This window comes from Vicugna pacos, chromosome 6 (assembly GCF_048564905.1).
Source record: "Vicugna pacos chromosome 6, VicPac4, whole genome shotgun sequence".
Taxonomy (NCBI): Eukaryota; Metazoa; Chordata; class Mammalia; order Artiodactyla; family Camelidae; genus Vicugna; species Vicugna pacos.
In genome coordinates this window covers 57198834-57225307 of record NC_132992.1, presented here as the reverse complement: position 1 = coordinate 57225307, position 26474 = coordinate 57198834, and the positions used below count along the sequence as shown (strand labels likewise).

General features: G+C 43.2%; 1 protein-coding gene across 13 annotated transcripts in view; it reads right to left on the bottom strand.

The window, feature by feature from the left end:
* PELI2 (pellino E3 ubiquitin protein ligase family member 2) overlaps positions 1-26474 on the bottom strand; it is a 482489-nt gene that overhangs the window by 153947 nt on the left and 302068 nt on the right. The window contains exon 1 of one of the 13 annotated variants that reach the window (XM_072963112.1): positions 13221-13439. The exons of 11 other annotated variants lie outside the window; for them this stretch is intronic. Coding sequence is in view for 1 of the 2 variants with exons in the window: in XM_031679072.2 (XP_031534932.1) it covers positions 12874-12950 (77 nt within the window). In the remaining variant the exon portion in view is untranslated. One more of the 13 variants, XM_031679072.2, reaches the window with a different exon arrangement.

Sequence of the window (26474 nt, the reverse complement as noted above, 5' to 3'; positions counted from 1 at the left end):
ATTTTCCTTGAAGCATTAATTTAACTGTAATATATTCAGGTAAATAAGAAGGCAGATTATGAGGAGGATGTGTTTTTATTCCCTAGAGATCATATATTTGATTTTTTTGAAAATACACTAGGAACACAATACACAAGTGGACAAACCACATACGTAGGCAATTTCCAAAAAAAGTTCATACAAGTTGTAAATATTAAAAAAAAAATTCAACCTCACTGGTAAATACCTAAATGAGTGAAGTTTAGTGTCATACGTTTAATGAGAATACCCAGTATGGAAAGGGTTTGGTTTGAAAATAAATTTGAAAGTACAAAGCTGCACACACACAGTAGAGGCAGGACCTAAGAACAAGGGTATTGGAGTCAGAAAGGCCTGGGTTCGAATCAGCTCTGTCACACAACAGTCCAGCGATCCTGGAAGAGTTTCTTAACCCCTCTGCGTGGCTCAAGCTCCTTGTCTATAAAATGATGAGTGATGGGAACCAGCTCCCCTTGGTTAGAACTTAAAGAGGCCATGCATGAGCAGCACTCTGCACGGCACCCGGCCAAGAGTAAGCACTCAGTGCCGGATGCAGAGACACCACCACCACCACCGATGCCCCGTCCTCTGTCTGCCTCCCCTAAAGAAAGAATCCAGCTGCTGCTATGGAGCAACAGCCTAGCTGGCATTTCCTCATCTTTGCAGGAGAAAAAAAAAAAAAGGTTAAAATGCTCAGATCCTGATGCTCCCTCCTTAACGATGATTTTAAACTGTAAACTCTGACCAAGGACCTCCACTCCAATTCAAAAGGAGGGAATGCCCTGAAGATGAGGCAGAAGTTGAGATGGGAGGGAGCAGGGAGCAGGCCTGTGTTCAGACACCCCGTACCTACTGCAAACATCGTGGAAGAATGTAAGTCTGTTCTGCTCTGCCCTCCCGGCAAGCAGAGGGGCTGTTCTATGTGCGATGCCAGTCCTCACACTTCTGCTGCTGGTCCAGCTCAGCCAGAGACAGCCAAGACCCCGGGCTTCACTAATAGCCAAGAGGAGACGTGCCCTGTACTCCTCCCTAAGGGCAATTCCCTGGATGGTTTGCACACTCCGCCTCCTCGGAGGCAGAGAAAGGAGGGCCATGGGGGCTGCAGGTCCTCCCTGCCTGGTGGACAGTGCATGCGGGATGCCATCATTTGGGCATTTGCGCAAAGCGAGGCTCTAGAGGACAGCTGGCTGAGTGTGGAAAGGTTTTCTGATCCCTGACTGCTCTGCTGGGTGGGGGTTGACACCCCCACAAACCCTTCACTGGTTCCAGCACAAGTTTCCAAAATATGCTACTGAGAATAGGAATGATCGCTTTACCACACGGCGGCCATGTCCCAGGAGAGGGCTCCTCCCAGCATGAGCCTCTGTCCCTTGGCAGGGAAGGGAGACAGAGAAGGGGGAAATGGACTACAAAAGATAAAACACAGACCTGTTTGGAGATTTCCAAGAAGATCCATCCTGTGGATTAGTTAACTCACCTACTCAGAAAGCTAAAACTGTGCCTGCCATCTCTGTACAGAGTAACTCCAAGAAATGTGGTCAATACTTCCCAAACCCGGAGGCCCCAGTCTTCACAGGGCCCCGGCCACCCTTCCTTCAATTCTCTCTCATTACACTGGCCCTCCAACCCTGTAGTTTCCAAACTCCCTGGATGTCTCCCAGAAACTCAGCTTCTGCACACACTGCTCTCTCCCTAGTGACCCTTAGCTAATTCCTCCTCACCCTTTCCATCTCAGCGTAAATGCCATCCTTCCCTCTACAAAAACAAGTTTGTCCCCTAAGGACAGCCTCATAAAACCCTGTATCTCTTGGTAGGTTTAATCTGTTTCAAGTCCCTCTCTCCTGATAGATGATAAACTCCACGAAGGCAGGGACCACTCTGTTATCACCCCCGCTGTCCCCAGCACAGGCGGATGCTGACCAGCTGATGACACTCCAACTTCATCTCCTTCCTCAAGCACTTCCGCCTCCAGCCAAATCCCTCAAGGTCCCTAAAACTCCACACTTTTACTATTACTGCTCTACAAAAATTCAAGCCACCTTTCAAAACTGGGCTTAAAGACGAAGGTGTCTCCAGGGTATCCCTCCCCATCTCCCAGGAATGCACATGCCTTTGGCCTTCACCCTGCTGGAAAGACTCGGGCTTCAGAGCAGTACAAACCCACCTTCCAATCAGGCCCTGCCACTGACAAGGCGGGTTACCTGAAAACTGAAGCCTCATTTCCCAAATAATGAAATCTAACTCCTGGGACCAATTAAGAAAAACACAAAAGAATCTGGTACACGGCACACCTGAAAGAACAGCTCCCTCCATCCACCCTCTCCCTACACCATGCACGGTTTGTTGCTAAGTTATCTGTCGTGCCCTTAGATCGTATGCCCCTGGAGGGCATTTCCTTCTGCAGTTTCCTAAATATGAGCTCATCAGCATCACCAAAACTGCAGCCCTTACATCACCTCACATTCATCGAGTGGGTAATGTTTGGTGCTTATGTTTAGATACTGCTCAATTTCTAGTGTGTACAGCAGATCCCACCTTTAATCACATACATCCATACAGAATACATGTGCAATAAAATGTATCACCTATACATGTGGTATCCCAAAGGTTTTAAGTGTCATTTCAAGCTATAAAAACTACAAAATTATAAAAGCTACAAACTTGCAAAATACACCATTTGGAAGCTTATTTCAGTTTCTTGTACACTTAGTTTACAAATTTTGAGTGCAAAAGTTTTAATTTTACATGTTTCAGTCCTTCTGATTAAAAATGGCAAATCCTAAAATTTCCCACCAGAACTAGGGAAAATTTTAAGACATTGCATTTTCTTCAGCTACTACAGGAGTCCTCCTTTCTCTTCCTTTCTGGGGAGGTGCTCACTCTGAAGGCAGTCCCTGGGAGAGTCTGCGCCTGTGGTTTTGTCTCTCCCCCCACAAGCACCATGCACGTGGTCAGCAGCTGGGCTGCGGTCACGCTGTCCCCTCCTAGAGGGAGCAGATTGGCCCGGCCCAGCCCACGACACACCAGAGCCACTTTCTGCCTTTGCTTGCTTCCTGCCCAGCACGAACCTGGCTCTCTGGGGTAAATAAGACCCGGGAAGTATTTCAGGAGCTGTGCTTCCCTCCTTACCGCTGACAAACAGGCCAGTACAACCGACACAAGTCAGCTTTTCATCACCCTGTGCTCACAGGATGCTACTGCAGATGACCTCTCCTACTCAAATCTCAGTTAGTGCTACTGTTTCATTTCAGGTGGCCATTTAAAAGCCTGAAAATCTGTGCCATGAACTAGCTGTCCTGGGTTAAAGCTGCTTACATTCGAGTCTACCAGAAGCAAGGTTCTCAGCTCATCTGGGCCATTCTTCAACGCCTGCTCTCAATGAATTTCGGGAGATAATATTGATTATGGAGATTAATGAATGCAGAGACACTCACAGATGACTTATACATGAAAAAACTTTTCCATAAATGCTTTCACTAGCTAAGATTTTCAGGCCATACAGTACTTAATGATTGGAGTAACTCATCTAAAAGGCTGAAATTATGCCTATTACAATAATCAATAACCTGAAGGGAACAAAAACTCAGTGAATTATTTCCTATGAGCCTGTCAGACCTGACAACTGAACCACATGCAGATGTCATACTGCTGTGTAACAAGCCACCCCGAAGCATAATGGCCTCAAAGGACAACTGGCATTCGCAGTTCTTTAGCTCGGGTGATGCTCCGTGGATCCGGCTCAGCTCTGCTCCATGCGGTGTGGCCTGGGCCGGCATGATGAGCCCCAGGATGGGACCCAAGATGGCTTCACTCACAGGCCGGCTGCCCCAGCTGGAATGGCTGCAGGCTGGCCAGGCCTTCTCTCCCTCTGTAATCGCTCACCTGCCAGGGCCACCGCCTCCAGCAGGGTGGCCAGATTTCTTTCGGTGGCAGCTGCCTCGTAGGAAGATGAGGACTGAATTTATACATCCTAACTCCCAGGACACTTCAGAATGTGAATGTATTTGGAGACGGGGTCTTAAGAGGTAATTAAGGTGAAACTAGGTCATATAAGTGGGCCCTAATCCAATATGACCAGTGTCCTTATAAGAAAAGGAAGGGCCAACGGGGATGGGGGCACACAGGAAAAGCCATGCGAGGATACCGCGACAGACGGCCAAGGAGAGAGGCCTCAGGGGAAACCCAACCTGCCGACACCTTGATCTGGGACTTGCAGCCTCTAGAATGGTGAGAAAATAGACTTCTGCTGTTTAAGCCACCCAGCTGGTAGTGTTTTGTTACAGCAGCCCCAGCAGACTAGCACAGAGGACACAAACGGAAGCTATGGCACCCCTTCAGGTAACTTCCATCACAAGGACTGGTCAAAGCAAAGCACAAAACTAGCCCAGATTCAATGGGAGGCAATTCGGCTCCGGAGTCGGGGGTGGGCCAGCACGCTGGCTATACTTGAAGACGACAGGGAAGAACATGGCACTAAGTTAAAAACCCGGAGGTCTCTCATCCTATCTCCAACTGGCTGCAAGTCTGACTGGGAAGCTGGGTGATGTCCACCTCAGTAACCTGGCCTTTAGATAGAACTCTTTCATTGAGCAGTTTAAAGGGTCAAACAACTGAATGCTTATTACATGAAAATAGCTCAAGAATGTAAAAACGATGTTGAGAAGCAAACACTGCTAACACAATACAGTTATCTGTACTCTCCGGTACCTCTCCTGCACACCTTATATACGTAGCTATAGAGCAAAAACACAGATTCCACTCTGAATTCTACCCGAGAAAGTGTAATAACAAAATCACCCAAACGCTAATGCATTCCCAGGTACCCAGCCTCTAATTTTCTGGGATCTGGCGAGAAGCACACTTTGCATCCATGGTCCCCATGCAGAAAGGGCCTTTCTTCTCAAGGTAATCAATCCAGCAATCAAGTGCTCCAGAAAACTCTCCTTGCTTAACCATCACAAGTTCTGATTATAATTAGAACGTTCTATAACCACGTAGCAGGAAGCACGAGAAGGCCAGGTATGGACTGGGGAGGAGGAAGGGCCTCAGATGCTTCTGGAAGGTGCCTGGTAATCGTAAACAGCTGTTTTACACCAACAACCTAGAAGCCAAACACACGACTGCCTGCTTGGATTGGATTCTGTTAGCCCAGTGCTAATTAGAATGGAAGCACAAAGCTTGAAATAATGATTCTTACCCTGAACACAGACTCCGCATGAGCAAAACAGCAGGGTATGAACAAAGCTAAGTGTATGCAAGTGAGGAGCATTATGTGGATGGCTGGAAATAAAACCTCAGTCAAGAATGATTTGCAATCGTCCTAAACATTCTGCTGAAAATACCCCTGAAGCATATTTCTTAGGTTTATCATCCAAGAGCCTGGTCCTCCGGTTGCCCCAGCCGTGGCTAGCAGGCACTAACAACCACGGCCTCCCAGCATGGCCCAGGCTGCTGCACTGTAGCTCAGAGCAGCTGGTGGAATAGGAACAGACGGCCTGCTTCCCTTCAAGGCAGGACTTTCTGCAGGTGACAAAATGGCTGTTAGGTGACTGACAAAAAGAAAAACAGAAGTTGAAACTGGAATATCTGATGTCAGGAAAGCACATGTTTAGGATCACAGGGAGCCTTTAACTTGGGCCCTTCAGGTCGGGAGGACTGTTTACAAAACTGCAGCTGTGCTCCAGAACCAGTGCTCCTTCCTAATCAAGGGACACTCACGGAGCCCCAGGACACCTCTGAGCTGAGCAGGGCGCTGGAGTGTGCCAGAGAAATCCATTCCTTCAAGACGCTCGGAACTGCTATGCGCCTGAGAGGGGGTACCTCGCACTTCCCAGGGGGTGGGAGTCGGGGTCCCTGAGCCCAGGGGGCAAACCTTTTCTTGGAGGGAAGAGCAGAGCTTTTCACTGAGCTCCAGGAGCATGCAATTTCCACTCTGGGCACGTGGCAAGCAGCACAGCGCAATGAACCTTGTTTGCGACTAGGGATGTTAAATGTATGTCCTTGTTTTGTTTACACTTGTTTCTCCTTTGTTTATATACTTTGCCTCCTTAACTAACAGAATACTTGGAATCTTTTGGCTGTAAGAGTGGAACCCACTCAGGGTGGCTTATTTAGGAAGAAATTAAACAAAAACTGAAAAAGGTAGGGGCTCTCAGAGGACACAGGACTACTGTCTCAGACAAATCTTCCCTGATGTCCCTGTCCACAAGGGCTCCCACTACCTTATCCCCAGCACTTTATCTGGCTAGTCCCCCATCCCTTCCACCCAAGCACTCTCTCCCCCATACTCCGCTTCGTCCCCCCTCCTGGCACTCTCTGGAATTAACATTGTCTCCCCCAGCCTGTGGTTCACCTGCACCGCCCACCTCTCCCACTGAAAGGTAAGCTCTGTGCAGGCAGGGCTGTCTATCTTAGTCCTACTGTACACAGCACAGTGCCTGGGTCACTTAATGAATGGCCGGTAACTCGGACCCCTGGGCAGTGGGTGCATCTGGGACAGGAACCAGAAACTGGAGCCCAGACAGCTGCTGGCTCACACTCAGCCCCTTTGGTTCATTCCCTGTGTGTCTGAGCTTCTCCCTCCACCCCCGGCTGCTGCAGCCCTCTTCACAGAATTGCCTTCTCCTCTCCTGTTTCAGAGCTGAAAACCTGCTACAGTCTCCCATACCCTTAGGATAAAGTCCAAAATCCTTCTGGACCTGCCCCGCCCACCCTCATCCCTCACATTATTTCATCCACCCACTCTCTTCCAGCCATTCAGGGCTTTTCTGCATTCCTCAAAGGAGTATATGTGCTCACTTCTGGGTCTTAGAATCCTGTGGATCCTCTTCCCAGAGCACTCTTTCCCCTCAGCCTCTGCCTGGCTGTCCCTGTCTCAGCTGGCACAGGGTGAGGTGATCCTGCTAATGTGTCCCCCATCACAGCTTATGCTCTAAATTGCTTTCTATGGAGGACTTAGAGCAGCAAAGATGATACCTGTCTGGTTCACCACTGCATCCCTTAGTGCCGAGGACAGTACCCAACGTGGAGTAGATGAGCAAATATTTGTGGAATAAATAAATGTACTGTATATGCGTAAGAGCCGTTCCCTAAGGGGCTGTAACAAGACGAAGATGGCAATTCAAGAGTCTGCCTTGTCTTGCTGCATCCCCGTGCCTGGAAGAGTACCATCCCAATAAATATTTGTTGAATGAAAAAACTCCTGGCTTGCCTGATATAACTCCACCTCTTTCTCTCCCACTTGGGAAAACACAGCAGAATGCAAGTGGGTAAAATGACACTATTAACGGGACACCTTGGAATCATTTGAAAGATCCACATTTCATTACAGGTCATAAATTACTGGCCACATACCTCAAAACTGATCATCACATATGAGGAGGCTGAGACAGAGCTTGAGAACAGCTGATTTAGACCAAGCTAAGAACACTTTCCCTTCTGTTATTTTATTTTCCAGAAGATGAAGGTGACAACAGGCTCAGTAAGAACTAATAACAGAATCATTCTTACCCTCAATTTTCTTTTTATAAAATAGATTCTGCCCACCCCAGGAGCAACCTGTAATTAAATCAGAAGATATTAGAAATTCCTTCTCAGCTCCTTTTCTTCCATACCAATGAGGTCCATCAAGGGCTGCTGTCTCCATTCAAAAGTCAATCTGTGGCCCACATGCTTACTCCAGGGAGGCCACGTCACTGATCCCTGTACAGCAGACACAAAACCACTGCCTCAGTGTGACAATATTGGTCTCCCTCAGATATAGCAACTGGCATGTTTTTGGCTTTTTGGTCTTTTCTGCGTACACGTTTTATCTTTTTGCTAAAATATGTTTTGGTAAAGTTGCTGGAATCTGAATCCACTGGTTTTATTTTTGTTTACCCAAAGCATCCCCAAATATTGGTCACATGATGAAATACAACCAAAAATGAAGTCCTAATGAAGGTTTCAGGCTTGGGGTGTCAAAGAGAGAAACAAATAAATCTGAGAGAGCCAGACAAGAAACCACACAGACAGCCACATACTCCAAACAAGGCTAAAGTTAGTAAAGGAAAATATAGCAACCCAAAGCCAGTCACATCGTGACCCATAACAGCCTACAGAATTAGACAGTCCGTCCACACAAACAGATCTGGGCTCTTCAGATCACCCCACATGCTGAGTGACAGCCAAGATTTTGTTTTATTTAAGAAGAAAAAAGTTCAAAGACCTTTTAGTCTATAAAGGATACTAGTGTTTGATGTCTTTGGGCCCAAATTAGACGAGGATGAGAAAAGGAAAAGTGTTACGGGGTATTTTAAGGTTTCTTATTACTACCAAGGGGAAGGGTCAAGGCAAAGTGCCAAGGTTAAGACAAAAACGGGCATCTAAAATTCCAGGGCTGATTGTTTAAAAAAAATAAAGACCAGCAACTTTCAGCAACAGTCTTCTTCGTCTTACCTGATGAAATGCTGCACAGGCCAAAGGGGAAAAGGCAGCTACCTCCTGAGGTACCTTTTCTAGCCCTTCATCAGTTTTGACTATAATACTTCACTTTTTGAGTCATATCTGCATTAGTTCTTAACCCTTGTTTGTGCCAAGGATCCTCTTGGCAGTCTGATAAACCCTATCATGCCTTTTTCAGAAAAATATTTTTAAATGCATAAAATACAACACAAAGGATTAAAAATGACATCAATTATACTTAGTTATCAAGATAGTTCTAAATTATGATGCAATAATAGATATACTTCTGGATTACCAACTAAGTAACAAATCCAGCAGCAGGTCTATTTGTTACCAAATGCATAATGGCATGAAATGCTAAATTTTAGTTTGAGTAGAGTAAAAATAAAGGTGTATTTTCCCCCCATTCAAGTTCAAGGACTCCCTGGATTCTATCTGTGGACCCTAGGTTAAAAATCTTCGGTTGAGATAGCCAATAAAAATACATTTTGTGAAGCATCAAATGAAAAAGAAAGCCTTGCAAAATGCATGATCCATTCAACTGTGAGGAGTAAGCACTATTTTTTTCCAAAAACCATGATGGGCCATTAGTCAGCAAGAGAGCTGCATGTTTCAAATTGAATCCAGAAAGAGATTCAGCCCCCCTCATGCAAGTTACAAAAAAAAACAACAACAAAAAAAAAACTGAACATTTGCTGGAATCTGCCCTGACATGGGGAAAACAGTGACCCGGCAGTGCAGTGACCCATCTCAACTCTGAACTTGAACAAATCTCCTTCCTTCCCAGAGTCTCAGTTTCTTCATCAGTAAAATAAAAGGGCTGAACATGTACCAGTATCTTTTAGGGCCTTTTTGGTTCTCAAACTTCATCACTGGATCATCTGTTACTTACGCTGGTTATTTCAGCCGACTAAACTTTATTTCAAAACATCACTTCCTTCCTTAGACTTGGAACATAAAGTTTTACCAAATTTTAAACACCCTCATGTACAACTTAACGCCAATGTGCCAAATATATGTACACCATTACAACTTCAAAAAACACCTAGTTGCACATATCTACTTCAAAAAAAGTAATCACAACATCAGTCTTTTCTGCTGTTGAAACACAGTACCCATTCAAATCCTAGCACCATCACCTTAGGAATATACAAAATCTACACATGCTGGGCTACCTGGAAGATGTTAACTATACATTGTCCACATCTGAGTCAATGAACAATATTACAGGGTGTAGTCCAGAAAGACCCTTGGTAACTATCTAATCCAGTCATGTTTCATTACTGCCACAGAAACAGAGAGAGGGTGATGGACTAAGCCACTCTCATGAAGCCAGTGGGCAAGAAAGCAGGAATTCAATCCAGGTCTCCTGGCTGCTGGTTCATCCTCTCCCCACAAACTATGCCGCACTGCCTCTCAAATCCTGACACACGTCCTGAACTTGAACATTTGAGCCAGGTCTAGAATTCACAACAAATAAGACCTGACAGGTAGACCAGTCATTTTCTCTGCCTTCAATTACATAATGGACACAACAAAGAGTTGTGGCTATGCTACATTTGTGGATTGGAATCATGAAATAATTAAATTCCACCAATCTGCCAAGAAAATGATGACCCTACTAAAATCCTCACTAGCTGGCAATTCCCTTAATATTGCATAACAGATAAAAAGACACAGTATTTGTATATAGAAGTTGACATACACATATATTGCTCCTCAGCATGCTTTCCAGGATTTCTTAGCAACATTTTACTATGAATTTAGAAGAGAACAAAAAGACAATTATGCAAGTTTTTTTAATGAAGAATGCACTGTATTTTATAAGCCAAAGCTTCTATCAATATCAATACTGAGCATCTTTAGATCTCAAAATTAATTTTATCAGCAAGAAAATCTACTAGAAATTCTCCACCATTATTTATGTCCTAGAGGATTAGACATGGAAAGTTAATAACAATTTTTATTTGTTCATCATTGTTGTTTTAAGAGGGAGGGCACTGTCTCAAGTCCTGAGAGTGGAATAATGATTAATAAGGGTCTCTTTAAAGTCTACCACCCTTCTCAGTATTTCCCCTGCGTTCTTCAATGTGTCCCATATTGCTAGAGTCTGAAACCTACTCTCGAAAATAGAAAAAGGCCACAGTTTTCCTCAAGTATTCCAAAACCAGATTAGCATCTTCTCAGGTTCCAGTCTCAACTCACCTTTCACTTCCTCAGAGAGACCTTCCCTGACCTCCTAGCTAAAGAAAGCAAGACACGCCTAAAGCAGACATTTCCTAAATTCACCCACCTCTGTTAAGAACTTGACAACACCTGAGACTGCCATTTATTATTCATTTGTTTACATGTTTCCTTGTTTATAACTGCCACTCCACACTAAAATGAGGGCTCTGTGTTCACTGCTGGATCCTCCATGCCTAAACAGCACTGGCACATAGTGGGTGCACAAATAACTGCTGAGCAGTCCAAAATATTAAAGTAAGTGCCAAGTATGTCATACTAAGCGTCTCCTGGAAAAGCATTCATAAAGGACAGAGCACACGCAACGGGCAATGCATTTACATAGCCTACTTTAGAGTAAGCCTGTGACAGGAGGACAATCCAAGGGATAAATCCTTTTCGGGGCTTTGCAATGCCCTGCACTTTTAGCTCTGAGCACAAAACCCTCTCCAGGCCCGCTCACACAGGGCTTTCATGAAACATCTCAACGTTGATTTCCTCAAAAGGAAATAATGAAATAAAGTTCTGGCCTCAGTTAATCTTTCGTGTCAGGTTCACAATGTTAAACATACTTTGAAGCCAGCCACGCAAACAAAACTAAACTGCACAATATTAGGCTGGGCTGATATTACATAAGACAAGCTAAACTCCGGCTTTTTTTTCCTGCCATTCCACTCTCTCTCCGGTGAACCCTGACATCTGCCTTTTAAGTGCAATTAGATGCAGGTGAGAGAAACGCTTATCGGCAAACAGCTTCAATAGGTAATGAGATTTACAATGATACTCCACCTAACACTGCAGCAACAAAGTAAAGAGGACTAGACAGCTTTGAGCTGTACTGTGTCTGGAAGCTTGTCTTAAAAATTTCTTCTCTTTAAAATTATTTTTAAGTCGGCACTTACTTCAAGGTATTCAGTTATCAAAACACATTTTTCAGAGTGTCCTGAGTTTTCCCATACCCATGTCTCTTCACACGTCTTCCATGCGCTAAGCCTACCTTTCAGCACCCATGATGCTGAGAATACAGGTCTTGCAACAGAGAGGGACAAAAGCGCGGGTTTCCGGGAGTGACAAATCCATAGGAAAAGCTAAGCCTTTCTCCTCCAAAACTAAACCCAAGTTGTTCCTTCTCCCGAGTTTCCCTCACTACCCCCTCCCCATTCCGCTCCCCTTTCACTGCCCACTTTATCCTGCTTTAATCTCCAGCGAAGCCTTTTTCCTGGCTTATTAAGGGTAAACAATAGAAATGTCACAAGGAAACTCAGGAAGTAGATGAAATCTCTAATTGCTGCCGTTTAACGATTGTAGATAATTACTGTCTTCAAAATGTGGTTTTCACAAGCGGAGAGGGAGCCGAGGCAGGCGAGGGAGGCGAGGCTGGCGGCTGGCGAGCTCCCCGCCGCTGGGAGGACGTCTGCGAGGCCGCAGCGCGGGACAGAGGGATGGAGGGGATGCGGTCCGGCGCAGCCAGCGGCGCTCCGGCTCACTACTGGGCGCTCCGGGTGGGAAGAGCCGGGGGCCGGCCTGCCCGCCCGGGTCACAGCCAGTTCAATGCCCTCCGGCTGAGGCTGCCGAGGCGGTCACCATAACAATATGCAAAATGCTGCCCGCGGTCGCCCCCCGCGCGGATCCCACTGCCCTCGGCGGCCCGAGCTGCTGCAGTGCCGCGCTCGGAGTTCCGGGCCGGGGGCTCCCAGTAAGCGGGGACAGAGGGCCCCCAGGGGCCTCTCAGCTTCGTCAAGTCCGGAGGTCTCCTTCGACACCGCGAGGCGTCTGTGACGGTAGCAACTCAGCCCCAACCCCCATCCCCTCTCCCCAGATGGGGACACGCAGGGAAGTCAAGTCCCTGTCCCCACGGTACTGCCGAGGACTTGGTCCCCGAGCGCTACGCCCCGCGGGGCGAGGGGTCGCCGCAGTTCGGCTCCGATCTGCGACTTGCTCCGCCGCCGTCCCTGGCGCGGATAGCGCATCCCGATACCCGCCGCAGCGCCCCGCGCGCGCCGATGGGGGCATCCTGACCCCGCGCCCGCCGTCCCAGCCCTCCAAGCCGCTTACGCTGGCCAAAGCGACCTGGAGATTCCTAGAGCCCCCGAGCCACCCTGCTGGCCCTGCTCCGGGATGCGGGCGCGCGGACCGAAGCGCTCGCCGCCTGCCCCCAAGCTCCCCGGGTCGGGGATCCCCCGGACTCACCCCAGTACCACCAGCTCCCCGTATTTCACCGGCTCCTTATTAGGGGCGCAGTGCTCTTCCTGGTCGGGGGAAAACATGGAGCCCCGCTCGGCCGCCGCCGCCGCCGCCGCCGCCGCCTCCGCCGCGATCCCCGCCGAGTCCGCGCCGCCGCTACAATCCCATCCTGAGAAGGGAGTGAGCGCGCCGGGGAAGGGCACGGCAGCGAAGGGGGCGCGGGGAGGCCAGTCCCGCGGCTGCTCCGTCGTGGCTGCGCGGCTGCCCTGTCGGGCTCTTCTGGAGCTCCGCGTGCCGCGGCCGTCCCGAGCCAGACTCCGCAACAAATGGGACCGGGCAGCAGGGGGACCTACCCGCGCCGAGCGCCGCCGACGCCGCCGCCGCCGAAGCCCTGGGGGAGGGAGGAAGGGAGGGAGCGAGCCAGCGAGGGAGGAGCGGGGGCAGCGGGGGAGGGGCGGGGACCGCGGAGCCTCCCGGCTGGCGTGCGGGCAGGTGGGAGCCGCCCCGCCCTCCGCGAGACGCCGCTGGCCCCCCGCCTCCCGGCGCCCCCTCCCCCGGCGCGTGGGGCCGCCCGCGTCCACTCCCCGCCCGCCTCGGGCCCGCCGTGGATCGCCCCCGTGTTATGTAAACATAGAGTAAAAGGGAAAGGAAGTTCTTAAAGGAGCAGCTCTATTTTTTTTCCTCGCTTCCTTCCCCAAACTTAACAGCGCGGGGTCCTCAGCCCCGGCCGCCGAGTTCTCTAGCGGCTGAAGGCTGCGCAGGATTCCGGAAGCACAGCGGTCAAGGTTTCCAAGCCCAGCCTAGTTTTCCCGGCTTTAGTTATCTGTAAATAAAAAACGCTCTCGGGGTATAAGAGCATTTGCTTTCCCGGTGTCAGTGTGTCGCAGGACACACCCAGAGGTGTCGCACACGCGCACCTGGGTACCTCCTCTTACAAAACCAAGTCCTTCAAAGCTTGAAGACGTCCAGAAACTTGGTGGGCTTTGCCAATTGGCACTGCATTAGAGAGTTTTGAAGGCAGTTGAAGCACCCTGCCATTGTGCAGAATTTAGAAAGCGCTTTGTGGTCAGCAGAGCTCCCCAAAAAAAGTTTTTTTTAATCCATAGTCTATCCACTTTTCCCATACCATCTCTCAATTCCCTAAGGAACTTAAGAAGAAATTATTTAGGTGAACTTTTTAGTGACTATAAATGTTCCTTTCTTATCATAGTTTAGCCAATGCATTATGTTTGTTTCTTATGCTTTTCTAAATAGTTACTACTATGGCTTTAAAATATTTTACAGCATAATAGATTTACTGACTGCTGTTTTTCATCATGCAGGATTTTATTGTTTTACCATTTATGAAGCACTCAGAATATGCTAGAAATGCTACATGTTATTGTCAGTCACAGCCTCTCAAGACTGTTAAATATTTAAAGAAATAAATACTGCTAAAACTACCCTATGCATAAACAGTGGCTGATCGGCTATGACCCTAAGAAAAAGGGCTAGAGGAAAAAAATAATTGCATCAATAACCTTCCATCGCTGTTCAGCACCCTTTGTCTAACATTCTCTGGCAGGTTATTACTGTAGTGACATGATGCTGCAGGAAATTTTACTTGTTAGTAACTGATTTTCTTAAATTGGGGCCTTAGAAATAAATTATTTCAAAGTAATTAAAGCCATAGCATTGGTAAGCCAAACAGGGAAAAGAATTTTAAAGAATTAACTTACTTCACCTAAGTATAAAAATTCTATACTTCAGCTGAACACAGCTATTCTGCATATTTTACATATTCTCTGTAATATATGTATATATACATATATATGTTACAGTTTTAACCAAGAATCCTTCACGAAAGGTTGACTGCCTTCTCATCACCAGTGTCTTGGTATGAATTTCTGTCTGAATTTCTGCTTGATTAATGTTGTCTTCATCTACCTACTCTATGCTCCTACTTATCACATAGCTGTGTGACTAGCAGAGATCTACCAGAATCATGCCGCAGTTATGACGCCTCCAGTTATTATAGTACCTGGCTCTGTCGTTCTAACTTCTCTAGGCTCACACGGTTGCTGCTATTGCTCTCTAGGCTACGATTACCTCCTCCCTCCTTCTCTATTGGCATGCTGTGCTTTTGTGCATTGCATCACGCTATTCTGGCTCCATTTCCTCCTTGCTGTGCTCTGCATCTGCTCTTAGGAAGATGGAAACAAACATTTATTAACCTCCTACTAAGTTCCAAACACTAGGCTGAGGGTTTCCCATAGGATGTCCCAATCTTTGCAGGACCTCCATTCTAGCTGTCTGCACATGATTCCCCTGATTCCCAGAGGGCCATCTCTCTCTGCTCTCCCTGCATGTCTTTGAGCTTGTTTTAAGTCCTTTATCAGGTCTGTCTTTATCAGAAAGAGTTACTTACAGGAAGCTTTGCTTTGAATAAGTTTTTGTAGCATTGAAAGCTTTTTTATCCTAGGCAATCAGGGCTGCAAACCAGTTTTGTGAATCACCTTGACACCTGAAAGCCTCAGGAATGCAGACAGCGGTCAGGAATAGAAATCTAAATGAGCAAAAGGGCTGAGTGAGGACTGTGGCAAATTGGTGAGACTATGCCATCTCAGAGAGGCATCGGCCACTCCTCTCCAGCTAACTGTTGCCAGGTGACAATAACATCTTACTGTTGCTAAATTTAACATTTTTAAAAAGCCCAAATCCTGAGTTTTATGCCAAATCTCCCAACTTTTAATTGTAGGCAACTCATTCAGATTTTTCTTTGTTTTAAGCACAGCGTGGGCCCACCAAAACCATATCTGTTTTCTAGATTGGGCCCAAGATCCCCCAATTTGTTTTGTCTGAGTTCAAGGAAATATATAAGTGAAAGTACAAAAACAAAAACATTTTTCAAGTGGAATCAAGTGGCAGGGCTGGGAAGGGAAAAGAGTGGTGGAGATAAATGATTTTCTCAGACAGTTGGTGGCTTGTGTCCCCGTAGAAGCCAGCTTGCACCTTTCTCTGTCCAGCCCTCATTAGAGATTTCTGTTCACAACTTAAGCCAATTACAACATTACCCCCACCGTCCCCTGCTGATATTAGGAATCTGATTGTAGCATGAATTTATCTCTTCTTGAATGTAATTGTTTTAGTTAGTAGCTGCGGGCTGGTGGGACAATCTGGCTATGCCATCTGCCAACCCACTGAAAGCCAGGGTGAGTTTGACTGACCCGGCTGCCAGGGCAGACCCCCTCTACCTTCCCTGCTTGCCACTCCATTTGTGTCTCTCCTAAACCACCCTCCTGAAGACCCACTCACAGCATCCCAGAGAGAGCTGATGCTGCTTCTTGGACTACGTATGGCCATATGTTAACTTCACCAATAAATAATGTCAGGCTTTCTCTTGGTATCTCCCCCAGGTTAGGTCTATCCCTTCTAAGCTGGAATGAAAAGATTTCATGAAGAAGTTTATGTTTGTCTTAACCATACCTTAAATAAAATCTATCAAATGCCTTCCAGTATCCCTAGAATAAACAGTCTAATGTTCAGTCACTCTCCGTTCTACCTTACATATTTATGTTTGCAAAGACTAAAGAGTAAGAAGATACTTTCAAAAATAAAAGTTTGGGCAAACATCTTTTTTTTTCCATGAAACTTTAGATCACATTTGATTTTTAAATTATATATAGATTTTTTTCTTGATTGCAAAAGTAATACAAGCTCCTTCTCAGAAGTTTGGAAAACATGAAAAAAAGGATTTTTTAAAATCTTATTTAAATCACTCATGGTCTCATTACCCAGAAACAACCCTATATAACATTTTTATGTATCTCCTTTGTCTTTTTAATTTTTAATTTTTTTACATATTGTGATATAATCACCCTTCACATAGTGTTATCCTCCCTTTTTTCTCTTAATAATACATTGTGAGCAGTTCTCTCTTGTCACTAAAACATCATAATTATTTTTGTTGTTTCATCATGTATATCAACATCTACTAACCATCCTCCTCTTATGAAACATTGGGAAGATTCCTAATTTGGGGTCTTCTAAATAAGAAACATATTTACAGTAGTCATTACTGCATGAGAAGAGTTTCCTACAAGTAAAATGATTACATTAAGGGGTATAAAAATTTAAGTACACTTTGATGCATATTTCCTAGGCGTTTTTCAAAATGACTGTGCCTGCCAAGTTATACTACAACTAGTAATAATGAGAGAGCCTGCCTCAGGGAACTCTCACCAGCATTTTTAATCCCTCACTAATGTGACAGGTGATAATTTTTATTTGCATGTTTTTATTACAATTGTGAGGTGCACTCACTTTTTTTTTTTAAATTGTGGTAGAAAACACATAACGTGAGATCTACTCTCAACAAAATGTTTAGAGTACAGTACAGGATTGTTTACCATAAGCACAATGTTGTAGAGCAGATCTCTAGAACTTTTTCATCTTGCAAGACTAGTGAACAGTATACCCACTGAACAGTAACTCATTTCTCCTTTCCCACTGCCCCTAGCAACCACCGTTGTACTGTCTACTGCCGTGAGTTTGACAACCTAAGATACTTCTTATCAGTAGAATCATACAGTATTTGTCCTTCTGTGATTGACTTATTTTTTAACAAACTGTCCACAAGTTTCATCCATGACACAGCATAGGACAGGATTTCCTTCTTTTTATGGCCGAATAATATCCCATCATATGTATACACTACTTTTTTTTTTATCAAGTCATCCATTGATAGACATTTACATTGTTTTCACCTCTTGGCTATTGTGAATAATACTTCAATGAACATAGGAGTGCATATCTCTTTGAGAACCTGATTTCAGTTTTTTTGAGTAAATACCCAGATGTGGGACTGCTGGATCATATGGTAGTTCTATTTTTAATTTTTTGAGGAAGCTCCATACTATTTTACCATCATCATTTTACATCCCCATCAACTGGGCACAGAGGTTCCAATGTATCTATATTCTTGTCAACATTTGCCATTTTTGGGGGTTTTTTGATATTGAACATCCTAAAGGCATGAGGTGATATCTCATTGTGGTTTTATTTTGCATTTCCCTGATGATAGTTATGTTCAGCATCTTTTCACATATCTGTTGTATGTTTATCTTCTTTGGGGAAATGTCTGTTCAGTTCCCTTGCCCATTTTTAAGTAGGGTTATTTGGTTTTTTGCTATTGAGTTATATGAGTTTTTTATATATTTTGGATAATAACCCCTTATCAGATATATGGTTAGCAAATATTTTCTCCCATTCTGTAGGTTGCCTGCTTCCTTTATTGTGGAGAAGCTTTTTTAGCTTAATGTAGTCCCATTCGTCCATTTTTGCTTTTGTTGCTGGTGCTTTTTGGTATCATATCCAAGAAATCATTGCCAAGATCAATATTACAAAGCTTTTCCCTTGGCTTTCTTCTAAGAATTTTACAGTTTCAGGTCTTATGTTTAAGTCTTTAATCCATTTTGAGTTGATTTTTGTGTATGGTGTAAGATAAGGGTCCAATTTCATTCTTTTGCATGTGATAGAGGTTGCATTGAATCTATAGATTGCTTTGGGTAGTATGGACATTTTAACAATATTAATTCCTTTAATCTATGAACACAGGATGTCTTTCCATTTATTTGTGTCCTCTCTCATGTCTCTTATTAATATTTTATAGTTTTCAGTGTACAAGTCTTTTTGCCTCCTTGGTTAAGTTTATTCCTTAGTATTTTACTCTTTTTGATGCTATTGTAAATGGTTCTGTTTTTTTAATTTCTTTTTCACATAGTTCATTGTTAGTGTGTAGAAATACAACAATTTTTATATATTGATTTTTTTGTTTGTTTTTATTGAAGTATAGTCAGTTACAATGTGTCAGTTTCTGGTTTACAGCACAATGTCCCAGGCATGCATATACATACATATATTTGTTTTCAAATTCTTTTTCATTAAAGGTTATTCCAAGATTTTGAATATAGTTCCCTGTGCTACACAGAAGAAAATTTGTTTTTTTAATCTATTTTTATGTATAGTGGCTAATGTTTGCAAATCTCAAACTCCTAAACAGATTGATTTTGTATCCTTCAACTGAATTCATTTATTAGTTCTGATGGTGTTTTTGTAGAATTTTTAGGATTTTCAACATATAAGATCTTGTCATCGATGTACAGATATTTCACTTCTTTTCTGATTTGAATGCATTTTATTTCTTTTTCTTGCCTAATAGCTCAGGCTTGAACATCCAGTACTATGTTGAATAGAAGTGGCAAGAGTGAGTATCCATGTCTTGTTCCTGAGCGTAGAGGAAATTGTTTCAGTTTTTCACTATTGAGCATGATGTTTGCTGTGGGGTTTTCATATATAGCATTTATTATTTTGAGATAATTTTCTTTTATTCTAGTTTGTTGTTGTTGTTGTTTTTTAATCAAGAAAGAGTGTTAGGTTTTGTCAAAAACTTTTCCTGCATCTATTGAGATTATCACAAGTTTGTTTTATCCTTTGTTCTGTTAATATGCTATCTCACATTGGTTGATTTTCATATGTTGAACCACCTTTGTTTTGTATCCCAGGGATAAATCCCACTTGGTCATGGAATAAGAGCCTTTCAATGTGCTGCTGGATTTAGTTTGCTACTATTTTGTTGAGGATTTTTTCATCTATATTCTTCAGTTTGGGCCTATAGTTTTCTTTTCTTAGTATGTATTCTTCCAGCTTTGGAATCAAGGTAATACTAGCTTCATAAAATGAGTTTGGAAGTGTTTTCTCTTCTTCGATTCTTTGAAAGAGTCTGAAAAAGGCTGGTATTAAATCTTTAAATGTTTAGTAGAATTCACCAGTGAAGACATCTGGTCCTGGAATTTTCCTTGTTGGGAAGTTTTTTGATTACTGATATAATCTCCTTCCTGGTAATTGGTCTGTTCCGATTTTCTGTTTCTTCGTGATTCAATCTTGTTAAGTTATATGTTTCTTGGAATTTATCCATTTCTTTTAGGTTATCCAATTTGTTGGTGTAGAATTATCCATAGTACTCTCCACTTCTTTTTTATTTCTGTGGAATTGGTAATAATGTCCCCTTTCACTTCTTATTTTATTTATTTGAGTCTTTCTCTCTCTTTTATAAAATTAGTCTAGTTAAACACTTGTCAATTTTGTCTGTCTTTTCAAAAAAACAACTCAGCTTCATTGATTTTTTTTCTATTGTTTTTCTATTTTCTATTTTGCTTATTTCTGCTCTAATCTTTATTGCCTTCCTTCTGCTAACTTTGGGCTTATGGTCTTCTTTTCCTAGTTCCTGGAAGCATATAAATAGGTTTCATATTTGAGACTCTACTTCTTCTTTTTTTTTTTTAATGTTGACATTTATCAGCATAAAGTTCCCTGTTATTACTGCTTTTGCTGCATCTCATAAGTTTTGGTATGTTGTATTTTTTTTTCATTTGTCTCAAGATATTTTCAAATTTCCCTCTTGATTCCTTTCACCCACTGATGCTCAAGAGTATGTTGTTTCATTTCCAAATATTTGTGAACTTTCCAATTTTCTTTGCTATTGATTTCCAGTTTCAGTCCACTGTGGTCAGAAAAGATACTAAGTATAATTTCAATCACCTTAAATTTATTATAACTTGTTTGGTTTTTTTAACATGTAATCTATAATGGAGAATGTTCCATGTGCACTTGAGAAGCATGTGTATTCTGCTGCTGTGAGGTGGTGGCATTCAGTCTTTTAATAGCCATGTGGTTGGGTCCTATTGAGCTTGTGGTCAATAAAACCTTATGTTTTTGTCAGATAAACTGCTTTTAAGCAGCCTCTATCTCACCAGGACCTGTTCAATTGAATTACTGAATCTAGGTGAAATATTAAATATTTATTCCTGATTTGTTTCCAACTCGTTAGGTTTAGACAATCCAATGGGTTCTTTTTTCTCATTCTTTTTAAAAGGCTTTAATTATTTCAAAAAGTAATAGCTACAGATAGTAAACAATTCATATAATAGAAAAGAGTTAAAAATGTTTAAATCCCACTGTCAATCTGTAGTTCTCCTCCCTGGTAGAACCAGCTATCAATTTTTTCTGTATCTTTTCCCAGTATTACTCTTTGCATATGCTTGTGTGAATAATTAAAAAAAAGAAAACCCACACACAGAAGTAGCAACACACCATGCATACTATTCAATGCCTAACTTTTTTCGCTTAACAAGGAGATGGGGTCAGGCCTCTTCAAGGAGACCTTTGCACAGTTGAGTGAATGATAAAACAGAGTCACGTGTGCAAGATCTGAAGGACCACTATTCCATCCAGAAGGTACAGCAATTACAAATGCCCTAAAGTAGGACTGAGCTTGGTATATGTTAGGAACAGAAAGAACTTCAGGTTGCCAGCACTTACTGCATAAGCAGGAAAGGGGCATAAGAGAAAGTTGGAGAGGTAGGTAGGAGCCAGATTGTACAGGGCATCAGAGTTAATGACTGCATCTGTTTGATACTGGAGAGCTGGGGATGGTTGTTGAAACAATAAATAATAGCATCTTCTAATAATTTAACCTACATCATGAGACCACAAAATGCAAAATCAAGATATACATTTTAGAAACTACATGATTAATGATTTTGGAATAAAGAATTCATTGTTATGTTCTTAGCCTAAGGTCAGAGTTACTGCAAACAATGAAGGGTATTTGTAACTTGTCCTAGAAGAAGGCCTCCCTGCTCTCATTCACCACTGAGACAAGGACTCCAGGAAAGAGGTTGAACTGAGGCAGGAGAAAGGCATCCTCAAATAGAAAACAGGCTACATCACTTAAACTCTTCATGACTTCCTTAGTTATTCCATCTGTGAAATAGGAATAATGATTTCTTGCCTCTGGAGCTCACAAGGTTTTTGAGAAGATCAAACGAGATAACACACGTGACAGTAACTTATATACTGCAAAATGTTAAAACATATATAGTCTTGTCATTTTTAAATACAACTACAGGAAGAGTATTATGGGATGGGGTGGAAATATTAAATAATAACGAATCAATAAACATATGTTGGAAGCTTCCTGCACTTGCTTCGTGCAGCCCTGTACCAAGTTAACTTGATAAATATTTACTCAGGACCTGTTCTGTTAAGGCACCATGACAGATACAGCAGGGGAGACAGACAGAAGCCAAGAGTCCCACGGGCTCACACTGGGGAGGTAAAAGCCGGACCTCAGGATGAGGGCTGTGAGGGAAAGGGGAGGACTCCGGTGGGCAGAGGCCCCACAATCTGCCGCTTTCCTGCTGGTTGTGAAATGTTCCAGTTGTAGCAGCTAGAAAATTGGAATCTAAATAGGAAATGAACCCAAATGAGAATGCTTTCTAAACTGTCAGGTGCTGTACAATAGCATGATTGTGAGGGAGTGCTAAAAGATCAGCTGGTGTCAGAGAGCTAAATCTAAAATTCTGATCTGATGTTTCACCCATCTCCAACTTGCTGATGAATGTCCATTTGACCTTAAGTTATTCTGAATGCGTTTGTTTTATTCTTATCTTTTCAAGATCTCTTATATACAGTCATTACAAGGGCACACATGCGGTGAGTGGGAGTATTTAGCGGCAAAACCAACACACGAAGCAGAGTGACCTAATCTCTACTACTATGTGCCAGTTCATACAAAAAATCCAAGGGCACACTGATACACACAGCTCAGCACAGATGGAACCAACTCCCACAGTCAACAATTAAAGTTCGAATGAGCACCAGATAAGAGATAGAAGTTACAGCCACTCCCCTAAGCTAATTAATAGGACAATATTTTAAAATTCTTTTTGAAAGACCTTAAACCAGCTTAATCACAGTAATGGGTAAATTAAACACTCTAAGACTCACAAAATCAAAACTGTTAATTCATAAGACATCCACCTGCCTGATAAATTTAAGTTCCTATCAACCTTTCTCTGTGCTTGGTCACCAGTCAATTATATGAGGGGTCTTTCCCCTCTTATTGTGCTCAATCCCTGCATTGTGATTGACTGAAGTCAGTAAGACAGAAAGATGGACAGATGACCAAAACCAGCCATAAATACACGACAGGGATGTAAAGAATCTCAACTGAACAAACCAAATGTATTTCTTCTCTGAAATTATAAAACATTTTTTTAAATGTTAAGCATTGTATTAACTGTGTCCTCTTCTATGACCAGACCAACAGATGCTGAAAGCTAGAAAAAAAAAACCCTTAAAAAATCAAATCCCTTGCTCTCGCCCTCCTCCTCTAGGCATTTTAAAACTCATAATCTTTTTGGTATTTATCACAGATGTACCATATGTTTTGTACTATACATCACACTCGATGGAGAAGTTTCTTGTACTCTATAATCTATTTCTAACAAAATCGTATGGCTATGAAGTTGAAATGACTATAACTCTAAGCATATTTTTAACTCACAGTTAAGAGATTTTATTAAGCAACTTTGGAGGAGGACGATTGTATCAGAAAACTACAAAACACCCCAGAACTTAGTGGCTTAGAACAGAAGCCAAAAACCACCCTTGGGCGATTAAGGGTTACAGGTCAGTGTTAGGAAGTTCAAACACAGTTGCTATGGGAGCAAGGTTTGGAGAAGCCAGGATGTGGGCTGGGAAAACACCTCCAAACTGTCTGCTACAACTATAATCCTGATGGGGAGAAAGCAGCCAAACTTGAGTGTAAACAAAATGTTTAAGTATAGAAGGATTTCTACTTAGGACTACACATGGCATAAAAATGAGTAAGAAGAGCAGAGCCACAGAAGACACACTAACTGAAGTAAGCAGGGAACAGTGAAAGGGGCCAACTGGATAAAAGGAGAGATAGAAGAGATGAGACCCCTGAAAGGTTTAAAATAGAGGATGGATAAATTAAACTTGAAAAAGAGGAGTCTAAATGAAGATTTTGAGATGGGAGGTGTTGAAGTCAAAATGGCAGCAGGAGAGAAACTGACGTTCAGTCACATAAAGTGAATAGACGATGAGTGTCTGCTCTGTGCCAGACCCTGTGCTGAGCCTGGGGATTGTTTGAACTGTGTGGTTCTAGAGCATCTGAAGGGCAGACACTGCTGGAGGGCTGCCAAGGGATTCCATGCCTGCATGTTATGATGGAGAGAATGACAGCAAAATCAAAACAGCTCAGCCACATTTTTTTTTTCAAAAAAAGGGCAAATGAGAGAGGGACATCACCTTGAGTATAAAATGTCACCTTTCATTCTTCAGTTTTCTTCACCTATAGTTGAGGATGAAGTATGTATAATGTCATACATACCTCCTTCACGGAGGCATGAGAGATGCAAAGTTGGGTTTTATTTTAGTGATAAAAAAGAACGAGTGTCAAACAAGAACTTTGTTTTGATCACCATGTGGCTTTCAATAAGCACAGAGAAAGGCTGATAGGAGCTTAAATTTATCAGGCAGGTGGATGTTTTATGAATTAACAGTTTTGATTTTGTGAGTCTTAGAGTATTTAATTTACCCGTTACTGTGATTAAGATGGTTTAAGGTCTTTTAAAAAGAACTTTAAAATATTTTGTCTCTATCTCTCTTTGAAAAATATTAACTACTATATATAAAAATAAATAGAAAACAAATTTCTTCTGTATAGCACAGGGAACTGTATTTAATGTCTTGTAGTAACCTTTAATGAAAAAGAATTTGAAAATGAATATATGTATATATATGTATGACTGAAACATTATGCTGTACACCAGAAATTGACACATTGTAACTGACTATACTTCAATAAAACAAAGTATCTATCCCTCTCTGCCTTATCCTGGAAGCACAGTAGATAATAGTCAATAACACTGACTGAACATTTATTATGTGCCAGGCACTGACGGACAGGCTTTCTACAAATGAACGTATTTCATCCTCACAATGCCCAAATGAGGTGGATACGATGGCCATCATCCCTACTATAGAGATGAAGAAATTGTGGTATAGAGAATTTAAATGCTTTGACCAAGGTTAAACAGGTAGTAAGCAGTGGAACTGGGCTTTAGACCCAAAATAGCTGAGTCCAGAATCCATAACTATGCTATGATACCTCTTAGTAACTTCTTAAATGTTTAAAACTGTAATTTATACCTATGGCAATATTGACTGTCCTTTAGCATGTCTACCAGCAGCAGCAGTTTTTGACATTGATACACATCTGACATGTAGGACCATTTAACTGGGTGTACTTCCTTGTCCCACAGTGACTAAAAGCATGGGGCCAGAGATGCCTGTTCACAATCTACGTGCAGAGGAATCATAATGACACGTCCTGGTCAGCCCTCCAGTGACAGCTGGGAGCTCTTGAAGCCATTCAAGTCCCCCAGCCTTCTCCCTGAGCACACAGAGGGCCCTGTCTTCCCTCGGGGATGCCAGGGGTTAGAGGCTCATTCTTGCTTACTGCTCTACTGCCCTGGCACCACACATGCACACACATCACTCAGGGTCTCTTCATTCTTAAGGAAAGACTAACACATCCAGCTGCCCCCTTGCCAACCCCCATCACTTCTAGCCTGGCTACCAGCATGACTCCTGTACATAGGATGACTTTTAAAAGCTTGCTTCATCTTCAGTGCCCTGCTGACTCCTCACACTGAGGACGGGAGTTCATGGCCTTGCCAAAGAACTGCCCTGCTTGTCAGGGACTGAAAAGGCATCCGTTCCTCCTCCAGTCTGCACTCAATAGACCCTGGAACGGAATGGTCCAGTCACCTCTGAGCAACACAAGTTTGCCATCGCTCTGTCAGTGGGTGTGTCATCTGCGGCTGAGTCCTAAGCCAGCTACTCTGTTTGCCTACATCAGCCGGGGCGAGGAAGAGGTCCAGGCTCGTTGCCTTTACTTTGCTGCTAATTCCAAATCTTCTCAAATTTCATTATTGAAATGATCAGTGCCGGTCTCATGAACATCATTATCAAGTCTCATTGTCTAAAGTAAGTGGGCAGTCCTTGGCCTTTTTATATGAACCTAGGATAAGATGGTGTGAAAGTGAGGCCATCTGAGTTATAAGAAGCCAGGAGCCACTTGTGATACTTTAAGAAAGGGGAGGTTTTTCATTAAGTCTCTTTGTGGATTAAAAATGGACCTGAGGCAGCTCTAGGGACCAGGGGGCTGTCCATCCCTCAGAAGATGACGGATCCCTGATGGGTTTCTGTTTTCTCTCTCTCTCTTGGTGGGTTTCCTCTGCTGAGTCATATTTCCTTCCCTCTGACTTTGCAGAGCACCTTTGAAATCAGGTCTCTCTGTGTTACACTGATTCCACCTCTGCTCCTAATACTTCCTGAGTTCCTTCACTTGGCGTTTCTTAGTTCACATTCCTGACAGAGGGGCTATGATTGGCTCGACATGGTTTTTTTTGAATATCAGATTGGCGGTCACGGGTCAGCTTCAGGCCGGGCTGTCTCTCCTGGTCCAGTCAGCTGGGGTGAGAACCAGTCAAACGGTCAGAAACATGGCTGCCAGTGGCTCTTTCTCTTTCAAGTAGAGATTGCTTCACAGAAACTTCTGTGGGCTGGCTGGTACGGTAAACATCTCTAGCTAGATGGGCTATTTGGGCCTGAATTGAAGCAAGCTCTTGGTAACAGGGTATTAACATTATCAATTTTATATAATTAAATTAAATTAAAATAACACCATTTAA